Source organism: Prinia subflava, chromosome Z (genome assembly GCF_021018805.1).
Source record: "Prinia subflava isolate CZ2003 ecotype Zambia chromosome Z, Cam_Psub_1.2, whole genome shotgun sequence".
NCBI classification, from domain to species: domain Eukaryota; kingdom Metazoa; phylum Chordata; class Aves; order Passeriformes; family Cisticolidae; genus Prinia; species Prinia subflava.
Genome location: NC_086283.1, coordinates 77,554,568 through 77,574,561, shown reverse-complemented (window position 1 = coordinate 77,574,561; position 19,994 = coordinate 77,554,568). Strand labels below are relative to the sequence as shown.

At 36.7% G+C, this 19,994-nt stretch overlaps 1 protein-coding gene across 2 annotated transcripts in view; it reads right to left on the bottom strand.

Moving 5' to 3' along the window:
* The window catches only part of RIT2 (Ras like without CAAX 2), a 182,354-nt gene that overhangs the window by 104,204 nt on the left and 58,156 nt on the right, over window positions 1–19,994 (bottom strand). For both annotated transcript variants that reach the window (XM_063422886.1, XM_063422887.1), the window contains exon 3: window positions 6,618–6,691. In XM_063422886.1, coding sequence (XP_063278956.1) covers window positions 6,618–6,691 — 74 coding nt within the window. The remainder of the gene's footprint in view (window positions 1–6,617; window positions 6,692–19,994) is intronic.

Genomic DNA, 19,994 nt, shown 5'->3' with positions numbered 1-19,994 from the left:
ATTCTGGGGCAAATGTATCTAAACTCCAGCTAGGAAGATATTACTTGGCCTTTAGGTTTCTCCATTCCCCCTCCTGCTAGTGGGAAATAAAAATTACATTTTTAGAAAGCCTTTTGCAACAGTCCTTCTCATGTGGTTTAACAAGTGAAATATTTAGATGATTCAGAGAACACTATGTAACTTTTTTGTTTTGTTCCTTTTGTCTGGAGACACCACGATTCAAAGCTTCAGCATGGCATAAAAGACTTAATTCTGAAAAATCTCATTTTTGGGGGGCAGCCTACTTTTTGAGAAGCATTAAAATCCTACTCTGCAAAAGAACCTTTCCTTGGTCATATGGTCAGGGGAAATGGGCACCATGTGGTGCTGTAATAAGTGCTTGTTTTCTCAGCATTCAAGCCAATATTTTAGTCCCGGAAATATCATTATGATGTGAGCTTTGTGAAAACTGATAGAGGTAGAATACAGTTTTCTGCCCACTGGCATCCCTGGTTTGTGTAAAGCTGCTTGGTAGCAAGTAGCTTTTGATAGCAAACCTCTGTAAAAAGGGATTCCTAGTGTGATTATCTAGGACAGTCATATATATAAAGAAATCAGGACACACTTAAAGTATGTGCAGCATTTGCTGGAAATGCAGAGTACTTCAGTACCATTCACTGGTGTAAAGAGAAAGTGCAGAATATTTTCCAGTGATGGGAGAAAAGGAAAATTTAAATTATTTTAATCTTGTGGAAGACTTAGATGAAGTTTACTTATATGGAATGTGTTTATATAGGTGTTTTCTATACGATGTACGCCAGAACAAAACAAGCCAAACAAACAAAACTACCTCAAAGCCAAATTAAATAAAATAAGAAAAACCCCCACCCCAACAACAAAACAAAAACCCCAAAGGAAATACTACAAATAAAGGCTTAGAAAGAAGAAAAAAATTATTTTTCTACTTTTACAAAATATTGTAATTATATATTTTCTTCTATGTTCTTATTTTATTAAAAAGAGAAAAAAACCATAGAACTTTCAGCAGCATTACTGTGCATTTATCTGGTTTTGAAAGTTGTCAGTTAGAGAAAGATGAAGAACGAGTAGAGGGAAAACATTTTGAGCGAAGAAAAAGAAGATTTTGTTGAAAGAGGACACAAAACACTGGAAAGTTTTGCACCACCTGCAGTATGGAACTACTACCACTGACTTTACTGAAGAGGAATGGTAGCAATGGGCAGGAAATCGGTATTGTCAGACTCAATAAATGCTGATGTTCACCCTAAATGCTTGTTCCCTGCAACATTTTATTGCACCTGTTTGACAGGAAGATAAATGCAGGCCTAGAAATACAAACTGATGCACCCTTTATTGCATCATGATTCACTCATGGACAGGGATAAGAAAGGAAGCTGGGAATCTTGGCAGTCAGTTCCCTGTTCTTCTTTTGGTAATACACTCCTTTTTATCAGCATATGCCTAGATCTTTTCCTACTGAAATCAAGGAATATTTTGCCAATGATCTGAAGGAAATTGGTGTCAGGTCCACAATTTCATCTGTGATTTACTGCAACTGTTTTTTCACTCTGTATCTATGCCAAATAAGTATTTCTCTGCAATCTGTCCATTGGCAAATAAAACTACTAGGTGGAGGGAGAGATTTTAGCTCTTCCCAGAAAGTACAGAACAACTTGTCTTGAGATCCCAGGAAATTTTCAGTGTTATGATTTGACTTTCTAAGTATGTTTTCAACAGCCTGTGGAACAACAAAGGAAATAAAACTAATGCTTTTCTCACCTAATACACTGTATTAATAGTTTCTACTTACTTCAATATCCCTATGCTTTAAAAATAAAATGGATTTCATTTATGCACTACAGTACCTACCAGAAAGTGCAATAAAATTATTTTCCCCTTATAAGAACACACTGTAAAGGCCCATTAAGACATAATTGCTGCCAAAAAGGCATTTTACTTTTCCTTGAGATAAGCTGCACTAGTGTACTTTGAGATTTCACTTCCATTGATTCAGGATTAGAGCAGCATGCTTAGATAATAAGCAGAAGGGTCTCAGATAACAGCCTGAGTGAATCATCAGACTATAGTGTTTAGTCTGAGAAAGTGTGTTTATCTGAAGGGCTCTTGGGACTAATATGGTTCCTCTTCAAAGCTTGAAGCAGGGGGTAAGAATCATAGTCCTGCAGGTTGGCAGGATAAACATGTCCCGTGATTTGCTAGCAATTTGAGAGATGGATTTCAGTACAGAGCGCACTGTTGTTGTCAGGTTGAAAAGTGTCTGCCTGGAAATGAATTCATGCGCACACAACTCCAGACAAAGGAAAATCTCCCTGAAATGGCATGCCATCACATTTTAGGGCCAATTTTTCAAGTCTCTGACTCACACCTGGGAAATATACTGGTGCACTAAGTTAATCATAAAAAGCTCACGTTTTAGAAAACAAAAATTGGTGCAATAATCTCAGGATGTACTGTCTCGCTGACAGGTACAGAAACCCATTTTTCCACATACTTGCCTGCTTTGTATCTGAAAACAATTTTTGCCACTTTTACATATCAGATCAGATTGTTTTTCAGTGAAGGAAACTCTGCTGCTCTTTTAGTGTTCAGCGTGAGGTCTACACAGAGAGATTAGGTAATGTGTCATACAGGGGAAAGCTGTGGCAAGAATAAAAGCTCCTGTGTCAGTCAACAGTTTATAAATACAGCAGGAGAGAGGGTGACAAAGTGTAAATAAGTGAACAGAAGGTTTCTATAACTCTGTGTGGAGGCTTTTTGTGAGAGATTGAAGCAATTGGGGGTTGTCACTCTCAGAATAATTGTGAGGGGAACTGAATGCAGAATAAAGCACTTGAGGGTTGAGTGTCCTTTCATTTGCACCTGCAAGTTTGCTGGAAATCAGAGTTTATGTCAATTTGGATTAAATGTATTTAAAACCAGATTATTTCTATGGCACATTGGTTAAGAGAAGGGAAATCCCAGAATTACCTCCACCAACACCGCTTCCAAATTCAATGGACATGGATGAATTTCAAGGGACAGTTATTCAAAAAAAGTCCCTTATGGGTGAAGAAGGAAGTTCAAGCTATCTTTACGGATACCAATTTGCAGCTGCAGATTTACATGACGTTTGTCCTATATGTTCTACATGCCATAATGTAGCTGCCTTGGAAGTTAAAAGCTAAAAAATATAAACTTCCTCATTTTTACAAATATTATCTCAATCTCACTTCTAATGTGTTTGACTTTATTTGCTTTTTTTTTTTTTTTTTTTTTTTTAATTGAAACATAGATAATGTAGATGAAAAAGAAAAATTTTGGATTAAGAATAATGCTTCTAGTTAAAGAGCCAAAGGCATCATTGATAACCAAAGGAACTACAAACAGCAACCTCTAGATTCGGTTGTGCCACTGAAAAAGAATACCAGTATCAATTATTGTTCATTTCCTTGCAGCATTTACATGCTTTTTTGTAAAAAGAACAAGGGGTATTTTTGGGGGGGTAAGTCTGGTAAGTCTGTTTATGACAATCCAGCTACCAGGAGCTACATCAATACCTGCTCCTGAAACTCTCTGAGGTGAACATATTCTCTCTGAAGCTGACTGGGTTGAGCAAACACAGGCTGCCCAGCTGGCAGGTGTAGAGGGTGGTGAAAAGCAGGTGTAGTGAGTTCAGTGAAGCATAACTGCTTGCACCAGCCCTTACATTCTTTAAGAAAATACCTCTCATTGTGCCTTCAGTGGAAAAACGGTATTGGAAGAGCACAAAAGGGCAAATGATGGTGTATAAAAAATATATACCCATAGTCCATGGAACATCAGTTAATTTCCTGAGATGAGCACTTGGTCTATGTTATAGTGTCTGCATATATGCATAAGAGAAAAATCAGTAACCAGATGAGCAAGTTTATTAATGTTTCTGGTTGTCACATTGTTTGAATGTTGGGTTTGTTTTCCTTTTTAGCTTCAGAAAGTTGAGAACGTGTATTTTTGAAGCACCATTTATGTTTTAAGGGCTTCAAAGTACTGTTAAAGTACTGAAGTTTTTTATGCAGTGTCAGGTATGAAATCACATGTTGATTTTGAAGTCTAGATTTGACAATTAAAACTGTGTTAATGATTAGTAGCTAATTTGGTCAGAGTTAAAATTCTTAATTAGTCCATAGGTGCAGAAGGAAAAGGAGAAACATATTTGTTGAAACATATCCACAACAACAAAATACATTAAATTGAGTCAGTTTCTCTATTGACTTCTTGTGTTTTCCAAATAAGGATGAATTACAATTTTAGCTCCTTGATCTCCTGAAGTGATTAAAGTCATTATTCAAAGTTGATGATGACGTATTTATGCAAGGACACCCAGACAAATGAGTTTTCCACTGCCTGATTCAGAAGTTGTGACAACATCTCCAATTTTACATAAAACCCAGGGCAATAAAAACAACTTGGTGTCGTCAAGGAACACATCAGCAGTAGCACAAATGGGTGCTTTGGATTTTTACCCTGAGTCACTGAAATCAGAGCAGAATTTGTGTGAGCTTCTGTGAGAGCACCATTAAGTTCTCTGTGAAGAAAGAGCCTATTTCAGCTGCTGACTTCAATGGGAGTTGGATTAAGTCTTGATTTATTCTGGAGATGTGTAGTGCAGATAGAGAGACAACAAATTCAAAGACGCCTGCAAAGACAAGCAGCTAAATCCAGGACACTTAGAACAGACAGCTTCTGAAAAACTGTGGCGACAGAGAGTGGGAAGAGCTTCCTTATTACGCTGGGAACGTGTTTCAGTGATGATAATCTACATTGGAACAACAAAGGAATTTAAAACAGAAAACTGCTCATATCAAATCAACTTGGTTGATTCATTTCAAAATTTCAACAGAAGTAAAATAGCTATGCCCAGGCTGTAAAATGGCCTGGGATGATAAATCTGCTGAGTGTGGTGCTTCTGCCACAGGCCTCTGCTTGCTACAAAGGGGAATGGATGAGGGAACGGGGGAGTTTTAGATTAAACATGAGAAAAAAAATCTTTTCTGAAAGTATTATCAAGCCCTGGCCCAAGATGTCTGGGCAGTGGTGGGGTCACCATCTCCTGAGGGATTTTAAAAAAACGTGTAGCTGTGGCACTTGGAGACATGGCTTAGTGGTGGGCTTGGAAGCATTGGGTTAATGTTGGACTCAATGATCCTAAAGATATTTTCCAACTTTTAAAATTCGATGAATCTATGAAATATTTGCACCACGTTTCATTACTTGGTCACTACATACCATGGATCATTAATACTGTAGATGTTTTGCTTCCTAATAGTAATAAAACTTAGAGATAAAACTCCAGCTTTTTTCTACTGTAGTTATCACCACCTTTCATTTACTGATTTTTTTGGATTTCTTTTCTTCCTTTTGTTGGTTTTGACAAAATTCATAACCTTGGCAATTGTATCCTCCTCCCATAAATACAGAATGAGGTTTAGTTCTAGCTTTTTCGCATGATCAAAAATTTTAAAAATCATGAAAAAATTTTATATGTGAAAATAACTGACAATAGCTGAACTTTCTTTAAATTTCTGTCAGCAGACTACATTTCCCACCATTTGCAGTGCCCAGTGCATTCAGTCATTTGGGAATCTGAAAACAAGGTTACCAAGTTTTTGCTTCCCAAATATTTCTTTGTTCATTTAGGTATGTTTAAGTTCTTTATTGGTTGTCTTGTTCCTGCATGAGGTGTACACACACTATGGAAACTTGAGTCTACAAAGGCCTTCAAACAGACCCTGAGACACACCTGAGGAAAATATCAGCAAGTGGCAGCACTTTGATTAAGCAGTAAAAATATCCTGAAGTGGAAGGAAATGAACTGATTCAGGTTGAAGAAATTACTGTATTAAACTCCTTCATCTTCATTTCTGTATGTGAAGCTTAATTCCCTGGCTGATGTTCACACAGCAGACACACTGTCATAGAAATGGGAGAATCAGGGGGTGGTTTGGGTTGGAAGAAACTTCAATTTCATCTCATTCCAATCCCCCTGCCATGGGCAGGGACAACTTCCACTATCCCAGGTTGCTCCAAACCCCATCCAATCTGGTTTGGACACTTCCAGGGACTGGACAGCCACAGCTTCCCTGGAAAACCTGTATATGTAACACTATGTGTTACTTTTAGCATTAAGGTCTTTTCCTTATGGGTGAGAATTTTATATTTAGTTATAATGTCAGGAGAAGACAAAATGTAACAAAATACTTAGTCTACAAGAAGACCAGAAAATTCCTGTAATACATATAGAAAAGGAAGAATGAGAAAGATGTAAGGCAATCAACACAGTATTTATTCACTTCATTATTGTGATAGATGTTCCTGCATACAGGAGAAAAGGAAACAACTTTTTATCTATTTTTCATTTCAGCCTGTCTGTCTTCTCTGATGAGATTTGGAAGTTATACTGTTCTATATTGCAGCACTCCTTTAATCTTCCCCTTTGTTAATTCCTCTATGTTATTCTGCAACTGCTTCCTTTATGTTTGAATAGGGAATCTTGTTTTCAGCACTGTGACCCATATCTCTGAGGTTAAAATCTCTGAGTTTATCTCTGATTGAATGACTCACATGGGAAAATTACTCACCTGTCCAGCAGTGTCTAGAATGTCCAAATAGGCTGGTTCGTCATCAATTCGGACTTGAGTTTTATAGGCATCCTCTGAAAAACACAGTGCAGTTTGCTTAAGAATATGAGTGGTTCAGAGAGGGAAAAATGAAACAGCTTTGCTAGTTTGGAGCAGGCTTTTCAAAAGCTCTCCAGTCACACCTAACCTTGCTTTATTTCAAAAGCCCCTTTTAGAAATACTAGTCACCACATATTAGCAGTAGAGTCACTTCTATCAAAGTGACTCAAAATACACTCAAAATACAGAAATTAAATTTTCCTTTCTTTAAAAGGAAATTAAATTTTTCATTCTTTTATTTCCCTTTCTTTAAACACAGACTCCAGGTGTAATTTAGGTCAGAAAGATTCAGAGGTGTTGTGCTGGTGCTGTGCAACAGACTGTTTTTTATTTACCACAATGAATATTCAAAGAGATTTTCTAGCAAGTAGTTTCAGTTTAAAGATTGTTTAAATTATTGGGATGGATTCCCTGTGGCTAAACAGGGTCCTGGCTCAGGATGTCAAAGCAGTTATTTAAACTTCTGTATATCTCCAGAAAGGCTGAAAATAAACTTCTAAAAAATAAATTCTGTAATCTGTGTACTCACACTCATCATAGATGCAGGCAGAGGAGGAGAAACTCTGCTTTGTGAACCCTTCCCTTAGCTCATGATTTTGTCAACTAAATTTAGAAGAATTAAAACAAAGAAAAGGTGATTTGCAAAAACTGTTAACCTCACATTTCAATTTCATTCCCCTCTCAACATTTGTATTTTCTTTGTAAGATTAAAAGGCACATAGATACTGGTCCATGTTTATACTTGAAATAGTCTTGGAAATTATCTGTGCTCTTTAATTGAACAATCATGCAGAGCAGCCTGAGTGGCTTTTGTGACTGGCAGTGTGCTCTGGAAGTGCACTGAGGCGTGAAAACAAGAAAAGTGCATTTGTTGTACCTGAGAAATATTATTAACCACCCTGAGCCTGTGGCTGGGCCTGTCCTGAGAGTCAGCCCTAGCAGAGACCCTCAGCAACAGGCACTCAGTCACTGTTGAAATAATATTGAGAATATAATATGGGATTATATGGCAGGTAGTTAGAATTCTTGGGACATTCTAGTTTGTGCCATAATATGTATGTTGCATCTGACAATGCTTTATAAAAGCTTGGAAAAATCTGCTTTCTACCAGCAGAAGAAAAAAATGAAAGCATCTGGATACAAGTTTGTACAGCCTCAACTCAGACCCCTCCCATCCAGCCAGAGGATTGTTGTCTTTTATGACATAATCATATACAGTACTTTCCCCTGTATTTTAGGTCTCAATTCAGGAAATAGGCACATGACTTTCTATAAACAAATACCTAATCTCATTGATACTAAGATGGCCTGGAGGCTTAATTAATTGTATTATGTATTACCTTGCTGAAGAAAACAGAGCACTCCAACCACCATACGGTTTTGTTAATAGATCTTTTTTGAGACTGCTGAATAAGAAACTGTGGAGCAGAGAGGGACCATATAAAATGATTTGGACTACTTTCAGTTTAAGGAATTTGTTATTGCATGACAATGCAACCTACCAGCAGTAGATTTTTTTTCATTTTTTTCTCCTTTTTTGTTAACCAAAAATTAAAAGCAAAAGAGTAAAATATGTAAAATCAAATATGGTATTTCCTTCATATGAATTCTATTGCTACTATCAAGTATTATTAATGTACCTCCATGCAGGCGGGTGTCAATTTGCATTACTGCATACATAATTAGCATATGAGTTCCATAAATTTAGCTTGTATCCTTGGATCTGCAGCTGGATTCTCTGAAGCCAGTGGTCCTACTTCCCTTTTCACTTAGACCAATATGAATCTTTATACAGAAGTTTTAAAACAGTCAATGTGGAGAAAAAAATTCCTACTTACAATGTAGATAAAAATGAAGCTACACAAATCCTCTCTTTTTTTTTCCTATGGAAAGGAAGATTTACAAGTTCAGAGTCAGTTATAACTAACAGTCCCACTAGCCTCTGAATATAAGCCACAGCTTTCAGTAAGTGAATGTAAGATATTTGCTCAGCTGAGCTACTCCACATGTACCCTGATATGATGTCACTGTCATCAGTAAAGTTTCAACTGTTAAAAGGTGAAGCTAGACTTTGCTTTACAGACATAACACTTAATGCATAAAGACATTTAGTCACTTTCATTTATTTTGCTTTCTCTTACTACAGACCTCAAAACATTTCAGAAAAGAATGTTAGAATCACTGTCCCTTTTCCATTCTTGATATATGTTGATGTCTTCTGTTGGTGGTAGAGAAACGTGTTTTGTTATGCTTCAACCAAGTACATGAATCTAAATGGTTTTCTAGGCAAATGCTTTTCACATGTAATATTTGCTTTCACCCAAAGAAATGTAGAGATGAAAGAGGAAGGAGATATGAATTTCCTTTGTAACATTCTCTCTGTGTATGTGCAAAAAGCAGGATAGTACAGATAATAAAGAGAAGCCTAAAAATGTCCTCAGTTGAGGTGTGGTAAGCAGGGGTATTTTCAACCTGCATGTAGATGGAAAATAGGTGGGAGTTTCAGCTCCTAATTTTCTTCAGGCACACATTTAGGAGGAAGTCCTAAAGCACAGACTTGCCAAAGAAATCACTGTCTTGAGCCAACACATCCTCATACCAGAGAACAAATCATAGCACCCACTCATGAGCTATCACCTTCTTAATGCTCAAGCACAGTCACTCTTTTGAGAGGCCTGCCTTTCCATTTACCTGTGGATTCACTGATCTCCTGGGCATTTCATTCCTTCCAAGGCAGTAGACAGAAGCAAGATGCACAAACTGAAAGCAGTGTTTCCCATATCATGTCATAAAGACCAAGAGGAAGAGCTGTATCACGTAGTTCTGATATACAAATAATATTTTCAACTGTGATTTCATCTCAGAAAGTAATGTAAATAGAGGTTTAATTCTCTTTTCCAGCTAGTACATGGGCAAACACCTTTATTTTATTCAAATTATGAGGCAGAGGCATTAATCTGTAAAGAAACCACTTCTTGGAGGTCAAGAGTTGGATAAATCTGTATCTTGGACCCACACATTTTTGGCTGATTGGTGGCTATGAGGTTAAGCAGAAATCCTGGTAATTTTATGTGTTTCCCAGAGGATTTCAGAAGGGACTACCTCATGGTTGGTCTTTTGAGTCCAGGCATCATGGTACAATTTATGGTCATGGTAAGGGAAGAGAAGTTCTGAGACCTTGCTGTAAAGAGCAGGAATAAGCTGCTCACATGTGGACAGAGAAGAACAAAAATGGAAGATGTTCCTCTGAAACTGCATCTAAATGTATATGAAACAAAGCAGAAAAATCTTCATCCACTAGCATCCATCTAGTTTATTAGAACACTAATAAACTCACGTTCTAATACCCTCCCTTTAAAAAAGATCTGGATTTAAAATGGTATCTGGTGTACTTACATTACTCACAGGGTTTGAGTACACTACACTTTATTTCACCTAATTAATTTATAATATGAATATAATGCTCTCTGAATATAAAAGCTTAATTGAGGACTGCTAAACCATATGTATCTATGCTTCACACCCTTCAGATCTAAGGAGTAGTATTCAAGGCCAAAATCCATCTGCTATTTCAGTAAAGCATTAAAAGAACTTATAAAATAGACATGAATGCTAATCAGACATCAAGCAATAAATCAGACTATAACTATATTGTTCATATTAAGCTCAGGATTTTTCTGTGAGGTAAATTGTAAAGTTTCAGTTGCTGATTTGGGTAAAATTCTTCAGAAGAGTAGGTTACTGCATTAACAAATCTGTGGATCGAGTTTATTGATATTGCTAACTGTGTTCAGACACTGACTGCAAGATTGAACATTTTTTAGGGTACCAAAAAGAAAAAAACACCAAAATTCCCACATCCTTGTTATTGGAACAATGCATGGAAATATGAACTGTACAGTTAAAGATAATTTCTCTTTTTTCTTACATATAATGTTGATTTTTTTAAAAATCTTATTTCCTACAAAGATTAAAAATAAAAATGAAAATAGATAAAAAATTCTTTGCAGAGGATGATTTAATATGACTTTGATGGCTACTGTTTAATGTGTTGCAGGGTACAACAAAACAGAGATCCAACTGTTTTCTGAATGGTACCCATTTATTTTTAATTTTATTTTTTTCTTCCTTTACTGAATATCTAAATTAAACCAAGAAAAGTTCTTGGGAGGTTTTTTTTGTTTTCTTTAATTTTTTACATTTTTAATTCCTCTTTGCAGTATTAGAAAAGCAAAGAAAAAAATCTTTATGCTTTATGTTATTTTTTTTAATATGTGTGTGTAAAATTTATGCATGATCTTTTTTTTCCAGATTTCTTTTTTATAGGACATAATTCTGGACAAAGAAATGCAGTAATTAATGCAAGGTTGTGTTATGACCAATTATCTTAGAGAAGCTGAATTCATAAAAAATATATCAAAGTATATTTTTAGTTTTGAGCAGGTATCTGCTTCAAGAAAAATAGATTTGAATGGTGTTCAGTTTGAAGGGGAGTTGTAATGGGCTTTTTGTCTGCATTACAGACACGTTCCAGTCCCTGAAATATAAGTCAGATGCTTCTTTCTTCCATTTGTTAATTCTGCCTCTATGCCTTCTAAATAAAATCTCTCTTCTTCTCTGTCTTGTGCAATACCAATTACAGTTTAAAAATGATCAGATTCACATATATAGGTGAGCCAAAAGATATTTTATTTGACTGAGGAGGTGTCAAGGCAGCAGAAGGAATCCAGGCTCAGGCAGCCACACCTGGAATTCTGCTTCTTGTTCCCCCTGTGTGCCAAAGCAACAGCAGGAGACACAGCTCTTTGTGGGCTTAGATTATCTGCTACAAATGTGTTTTAATTTAGCAATGCTCCTGAATATAGAATGGTCATGAGTCTTTGGCTGTATGGGTGCTGCTTCTATTTACAGCAAGGAATTTTTTAAATGAAAAGACTGGATGAACAGAGACATAAACCACTGTACCAAATACTACACATAAACTCCTCCTCTTTGAGATAAGAATATGCATGTCACAGGAATTACCCATCAAAATACATTGCTATTAAAACCTCTCTTAGCATGTAATTATTTCCCTGGACTATGAGTGTTTTACAATTTGGGTGAGCGTTGCTATCAGCATTTTGCAGACAAGGACACCAAGTCACAGAGGTTGCCTTCCTATAAACTCTGTACACATGATAAGCAATGGGTGGTTTAGAGGAGCAGGACTGACAGATTTGATTGCCTTTTATTGTGTAAATACTCATGTAGATAGCAATATCCTTTAAAATAATGCAAGTAGGGATATTAGTAGTAGGCTATTAGCTAGGATATTTAAATATTCCAATTCCAGCTCTGTTATATCATTATACATGGTGTGATTCTTTGGGATGTCCTGTGCAGGGCCAGGAGTGGGACTTATGCCAATTTGATCCTTGTGGTCCTTTCCAACTCACCTTATTCTGTGATTCTGTTATTCTAACTGCAGTCAGGAATATTTAATACTTTTCTTCCCAAGGATGCTGTTTTTTGTTTCTCAGCTGCATGTGTCATTTGTCATTTGTTTAGCTTTGTCATGTCTTTGTCAGATCCTTCAGGTTTCGCTCAGTTTCATGTTAACAGGACACATTGCCTGTTACCAGCCTAAAAAAAGTGATGGTAACAGACAATATTATTCCAGCCAGAAGAATCTTGATGATGGTTTGCAGAAGAGAGAAAAAAAACCCCTCTATCTTTCTAAATCCACAGCTAGAAACACTTCCTTCTGTAACCACATGCTTTGAACACATCAGCTGTTCCTATGAAAGCGACATAGGTAAGTAATGCAGCATTTAATGTGGATATTACTTCTCTGTTAGCCTATTAAAAAACCTAGAGTGTAGGCCTTGAGAAAATTAAAATAATCTGAAAAAAAATAAAGCATTATTCATGTTAAGTGTTTATTCTAAAATGAATTAATTCATTTATTCATTATGCATAAAGTTACATGATAATAAATAAAGAAATGTCTGATTCCATTTTAGCATTCAAATTGCCATAAATATATTTACAGATAATATACAAACCAAGGCTTTGTCCACATATGTCTTCAGAAAATATTCTGTAATGTCTTCAAATGACTTTGCTAAATTCAAATACGTATCTCTATTGTAGATTCCACCTCTCCCTAGTTTCAATTCAGAAAAAGTTTCCTTTACTTAGCCTTTCTTCAGTGTTATGACATGCTTTTAACTAACTGCTGAGTGCTGTTTTAGAGGCTTCTGCTCCTTCAATAGCACATAAATATTATCCCTGAGTTCTCAAGGGCACAGGTTCCCCAGAGAAGCTGTGGCTGCCCCATCCCTGGGAGTGCTCGAGGCCAGGTTGGATGAAGCTGGGAGAAACCTGGTCCAGTTGAAGTTGTCCCTACCTATGGCAGTGGAGTTGGAATGAATGATGTTTGAAGTCCCTTCCAATTAAATTATTCTGTGATTCTCCAGATCATATGATAATTCATAATTTCAAGGAGTGAAGATACAAATAAAAACAATTAAAAACAAACAAACAAACAAAAGTAATGATTCTATTATCTATGTTTGAAAATAAAAGAGCAGAACCCTTTGTAGTTGATTTTGTCCCCCTAATATAAGAACTACTAATATCTTCAATGGAAAGCTGAAGCACAACTAAATTATGTCCAGATCCTCACACAAATCTCTGCATTTAATCCTAATCAATGAAAAGTTGTGTCTAAATGCCTAGAGAGGGACATAGTGCATAGAATCATAGAATCACAGAATTGTTTGAATTGGCAGAGACCTAAAACAATCTCATTCCCACTCCCCTGACATGGGAAGGGACATCTTCCACTAGACTAAATTTGCTCAAAGCCCTGCCCAACCTGGCCTTGAACACTTCCAGGGATGGGGGGTTCAAAATCCCTCTGCTCAACCTGTTGAACATCCAGAATTGTTGTAGCAGCATAAAAATTTCAATTCAGGCCCCACAAGTCCCACGTAGCCTGACTATTTACTATTAGTAGTTTTTAACAGCCACCTCCATCATACTCTTTTCTGACTCCTTTACCTCAGGCTTTGACTACATCTGTTTCCAATAATTCACCTAAAATCTTCCTTAGCCCAATGGGCATTTCTGTTCAGCTCTCACCTCACCACAGTGCTCCTCTCCTAATGCCATTATGTATCTGTCTTAAAACAGCTGCTCTCAAATTAACTTTCTCCCTCTTGTTGGGCTGCCTAATGTTTCAGATCTGTGCTCTGCAGGACAGGACTGATAACACTGAGCTGCTGAAGCAGCCTGATGGATTTTCAGCTTCGGGTAAGTACATGCCAGATTTCTTGGTGACCTGAAATGCACCCAGTGCTGTTAAAATCGGGAAATGGGTTATCCATTGCACATTCCCTTTTTTTTTTTTTTTTTTTTTTCAATTTTACCTATAGATGTGTATGAGAACCTCTTCTTGAATGTCAGCTTGCTGTTTCATTACTGTGGTGCCCTTTCATTCTTTGCTGAAAAGCACTGGAAGCAAAAGCAGCTTAATCTCACTTAGTCTATGACAAGTACAAAAAAAGAAAAAAAAACCCCAGCATTATCTGTACACTAAAATGGTTTTTTGTGATCATAAATCTTAGGAATTGAACTTTGAGCCAGTTAAATTTAGCTTCTCTTTTCCCTTTGGATTCTTATGATCATGAAGTTTATTAACAAAGCAGCTGGAAAAGGATGCAATGGCCTGCACAGCTTACAAGAAGAACTAAAATTAAAAATTATTGTGTTGAACAGTTTTGCATGGGAAAGACTTTCTTCTACATGGAATCCAAAGCACAACTCCAGCAGAAAACTCAAGGTAAGACACCTATTTTTATACAAAGAAGGTAAAAATTTCCTTTGTAGCCAGGAAAGCAAACACATTGCTATTTTGTCTGGTCCTGCAGCACCTTGCACCCCGTCAGATCTCTGTCATCAGGGCCCAAAGTTTATAAATTACAGCAGGCTATGAGAGCATGTATATGTGAGTTTATGTGAGCATATGTGAGTTTATCCACTCCTGGAAAATATTAGGATCATTAGCAGATTGAAAATTAAGCACAAAAACCCATCAATGCAAATATCTCCTTCTACAGAGACATTGTGTATTTTTATAATACTATATCTTTTTTTACTCTTCACCACATTTTATTTTCTGATTGCAGATAAGTGTTTCCCCTCCAAAATAAAATTATTATTAATTAAAGCAAAATGCTTTCTCACAAGGCACAGAGTGGTTACAAGTAGTGATCAAGATCAAATTTATTTGACAATTTAAATAACCAAGAAGAAGTCTAGATAACAATGCACCCCTCTTCCTTCATTTCTCTAAACACATGGATGGAGAAGCTCATGCCATTCATACATAGCAACATGTTGTGAAACATAGAATTCTTCTGGGCTGCATCACCTGCTCTAAATGATAACTTTCTGCTGGGACACAACATGGATTTAAATGAAAGATTGACACTGTTGATCTGAATAATTTGGTCCCGTGAAGCAGCTTTCAGTTACGATGCAATTGCTGTAATCAACAAAGCCACCATTCATTATTTCAATCTGCAGCTATGCACATATGCAACTCAGTTTGTGTTAATTATTTTATAGGACAAAGTTTGTTGCCCAGAAAACTCTCTCAGCCCTTCATCAGAACTTGCAGTGCACTTATCCAAACAGGATAAATTTTACTTATTAAGTATCCCCGACCCAAATGAATAAAGCTGTTTTTCTCAGGACTAGCTCTCGCAGAGAAATTACAACATCTCTGCAAAAGTTAGCAATTTTGCAACTTAAGGTTAAAGATAACTCAGGCAAACCCTTGCACTTGCTGTTAGGAACTCCTTACAATATAGATAATGCTACTAATACTTAATAAAAGCATATCATTTTTTTCTCTGCTTCCAGAAAAAATTCATTTCATTCAAAGGTGTACATGAACAAAGTGAAAAAAGTACTCCTGTTTAATCAAAGCATGATAATTAACAGGAGTGCAAGTACCCTTATCTTGGGGAACAGCAGGTAACAATTTCCAGTACTCTTTCAAGTCCCTGATTGTGCTACAAAGTGGGAGGATGTTACAGCTACGAATTCACTTCTTGTCATTCCAGGGGAAGTAATTAGCAAGTTGGCTACATCTGCATGGTTATAAGCATGGATGGTGCCTTGGATTTAGTAAGGTGTAGATGGCTGCTGGCTTCCATGAAAGAAAGAAACATTTGCCCTGCAACAAAGAATTTTGAATTGAGCGTGATAAATCATCTGCCTCTAGAAAATGGTGGCATGGGTGTCTCTTTCAATTTCAAATATCAGTTATGGAATAATTTTGATAATCACTATATACAGGATACAGGTAAGCAAATTTTCCCTGCTTGGCTGCAAGTCTCGCTTCAGGTCCTTCTAAGTTCATGACCATAGTGGTAATGACAGTCACTGAATGAGGATTGTAACACCCATGGCAGAACCACCGGGCTAAGGCCACAGAGTGAGTTTAGTGTTCACTGTAGCTTCAGCCATATAATTCTCAGGACACTGGACATCCTCAGCTGCCACATAACATGACACTCCACCCCACTTTGGCCCCAAGAACTTAGTCCTTCTTTATTGTACTTCACATTTGGGATGATTATTCATGTAATCATGTTCTATCACTTTTTATTACTTACATTGCTAATTAGGAACTGCAATATGTGTGTGACTTCACTGTGGATAGCAGTTCTAGGTAAATATATAAACTCTCCTGGTTTTGATGTGACCATCCAGACACAGACCTTGCTTGCAGCCAAAATCAGTCAGGATCTAAAGATTCAGAGCTGAATTCCACAGATCATATGAGGGGCTCATTCCAATGAAAACGTGCCAGTGAAACTGGCACAAGAGGGCAGAGAAGAACCTAAGAAGTAGATATTGCCCCATTTTTTTGGATGGGCGGGGGTGTGTGTTAATATCAGGGTATAATTGTAAGCCTGAAAGGAGGACTGAAGAGCTGAGCTCTGAGAATATCCTCTTCTGTCAGCAGAAGAACAATTTAAGCTCTTTTGCTGTTTCAAACTACTAGATGGATCAATCTGAGACTTGGTGGATCAGAACAGGGGGAAGCAAAGATTTTTCGATGGAGTCAAACCAAAATCAGCTGTTGCTGAATTGGATGTCTTCTGCCCTGTACAATGCTGGTATGAAGAAAAAAATAGACTTTTTTGCAGAACAGACAAAAAAAAATTAATAATGGTTTCTATTCTTGGCTGACTCTTTCTACACCCTGAATATAGCAGATACTATAAAATAATTTTAAGAAAAATGTTTCATTATTATCATTATTCTTACTAGTACTATTTTTATAAAAATATACCACTGAAATGCTTTTGTATTGTCACATTTATAAGAAAAGGCTTTTGTCCTCCTTCCTCAGTTTTAATCTAATTAATCAGTACTTAAGAAAAGCAACCACAAGGTCACATTTCTATATAGTTTTTGGTTATTTTTCTTCTCTCTGTATTTAGCAGATACACAATAATTTCAGGTTTCTGGAAGAATACAAGGGTAATATACCATACTTTGATCATCCACAGACTCTTTATTCAGTAAAGAAGAGAAGATGACCAAGGCAGGAATATATTTTACTTCTAACACAAAGGAAGATAATGGAGTATGGAAAATAATGAATATTAACCCTTAACAGAAAAGGGGTATTGGTGTTTTTTTGCATGTGACCATGAGGCAAGAATAGATCTCTCATAACAGCAAACAGGGTAAACAATTTTCTGTTCTCTTCCAGCCATGGTAAGCACTTGTTGAGTAGAGATGTTAGAGAAATAGAATCTTAGAATCATAACATCCCTCGTAGCTGCCCACTAACTGGATTTAACTCTACTGACCACCACTCAACATCGGCCAGGTACTACATATAATAAACAGTCATTTGTTTATTTTCTTAATTTCTAACACAATTGAGAAAGGGAAATTGTATCACCAGCCAGATTATCAGTTAAGGTAATGCTGATTAGATAAATGCTCCAACAGAGAATATAAAGGGCCATGAAAGGTCAAAAGACTATTTAACCAGTTTTCCTCATTTGGAGACGGACAATAGCCCAAGGAATCCCACACTGTGGCACAGGTAATTGTCACTGTTATTTTTTGAAGACAAGGATCAACTTGGGAAGGAATTTTTCCTCATGGATTGGTGTCTGAGAGTGAATGCATAAGATGTTTGACTGGGTTTTCACACCTTGCCTGTACCAGACGTAAAACCATTTCTGTTCTCTTTCATTCCCACTTATACACCCACTTCCACATATTTGTTTCTACATGATCCCTTTTGGACTTTTGGACTTTGAGAACTATTTTTTTACCAAAATTATTTAACTCAGTAACCTGGTAGGCAGCTATTTCATTGGGATGTTGGGATGGCTTAGTATTCTTTTGGAATGCTATTGAATCAGCTGTAAAAACTGTAAAAATGAATAAAAAAATCCTGTACAATGAATACCAGAGAGCCAGTGAGGCTGGGAAAAGGGCATAGATGAAGAGTGGGATTTCCTCTTTTCCTTCACAAATGAGTTTTAAGATCTGGCTTATTTCATCTCACAAAACTACAGACTGTTTCAAAATCTCAGTTTCTGTTCCTATCAGGTGATAGCTCATACATCATTCCTGGTCCATGCTTTAGGGTAAAGAATAGCTCCAGGTATTAATAGCTACATATTAATATACTAATATCTATGTATATTAATATATCATAATATTAATAGATCTAGATAGATATTTCTGTACTTGATCTCTGCACTATTTTCTCCACTGAGACTTCACAGCAGGGTAAGCAGGGTCTCGTAGCTGTAGCTGCTGTCTGGCACTGTGCTGCCTGAAGTGAATCTGCTGTGATCAGGGTTCGATGGGTGTGTGAGATGGACACAGACCACTGCTTTGCCAAGGCTAAAGTGCAAGCCAAAGTTCTCTTCAAGGTGTTCTGACCAACATCCAAACTTTGAGGAGGTGTTTGGTGACTTGAGAGGGGAGATGATGGCAGGAGAATCAGCCCTCTGGGGTACCTACTCTCTAAAAAGACACTTATACAATCAACATCAAAGAATTAAATGCTGTCAGAGATGTTACTAAAAGAAAATTACTAGATTAAGTAATGTTTCCCTGGTGTTTGAAAATATTAATTGAAAAAGAACTGTCACCTAATAAAAACAGCCTTCAAAATAACTCCATCAGTCATATTTGTAAGAAAATCTGAATATTGTACACTAATATTATGAGAAGGAATTTAGGGGTGATTCCCCTTGAGTACAGACAGAAAAATGAAACTTGTTGCTTTGATAATTTCTTGCATGAAATTATCAGATTGAAAACAATTTAGTACTAAATAATTATCTCATGAAAGCAAAGTTCAAAGAAAGAAAGCTTAAGATAAGAGCGGGAGATCATGTATCTGAGTAACACAGCATGTTCAGAATAGGACCAGACTATTCCCTTAACAAGAAAAATACTGAAGGCCTCAACAGAAAGAATCAAATTTCATCATGATCTGAGACTTCATCTAAGACAAACATATCTCAGACTGAAATGTTGAGAGAATATCCAACTATCACTAATGTGCACCTTAGAGGGAAAATACTGCCTTTTAAAAAGAAATATCTCAAAGAGAAATGGATTACTTTTGGTTTTCAAGTCAAATTGTTTCCATCAGAGAGAGAAAAATCTGCTGTGATTTTCCAGTCTCCCCTCTCTGTACTTTCAAAGAATTTGTATTTCCTTTGACAGTAGGATGAAATAGTAACACTAAGCAGAAGGCATGTTGTTGCTTCCTGGAAATCTAAACTAACTGAGCAGTTTGGGCACTTTTTCCAGTCTTAATTTCTTAATGCTGCTCCCTACTTTTCTATGCTTGGTTTAATTTTCATTTACTATTGAACAACCTATACTGTCAGACACATGACAATGTCCTCCTTTCTTTTGCCACCTTAGCAAGGATTGTGCACAGCAACTGTCGCCTCATTTTCCTCTATCCAGACACTCTGAGAGATATCAGAGTGATTTGTGAAGGTCCTTGCTCTGACAAGTTGTCAGAGAAGGCACCACAATTCATATTCAGGCATCTGGATTTAGAAACCTACAAAATATGTCTCTATATGCAAGGTAGGTAGCTAAAATCTCCTTACTCTTAAGTGTGGGTGCTGTCTAGTTACCCGTACTGGAGTCTTGATGTTTGATACATTCTTGGGATTTTTCTCTGGTTTTCATTCACTAGACTGAAATGGCTCTGGACTA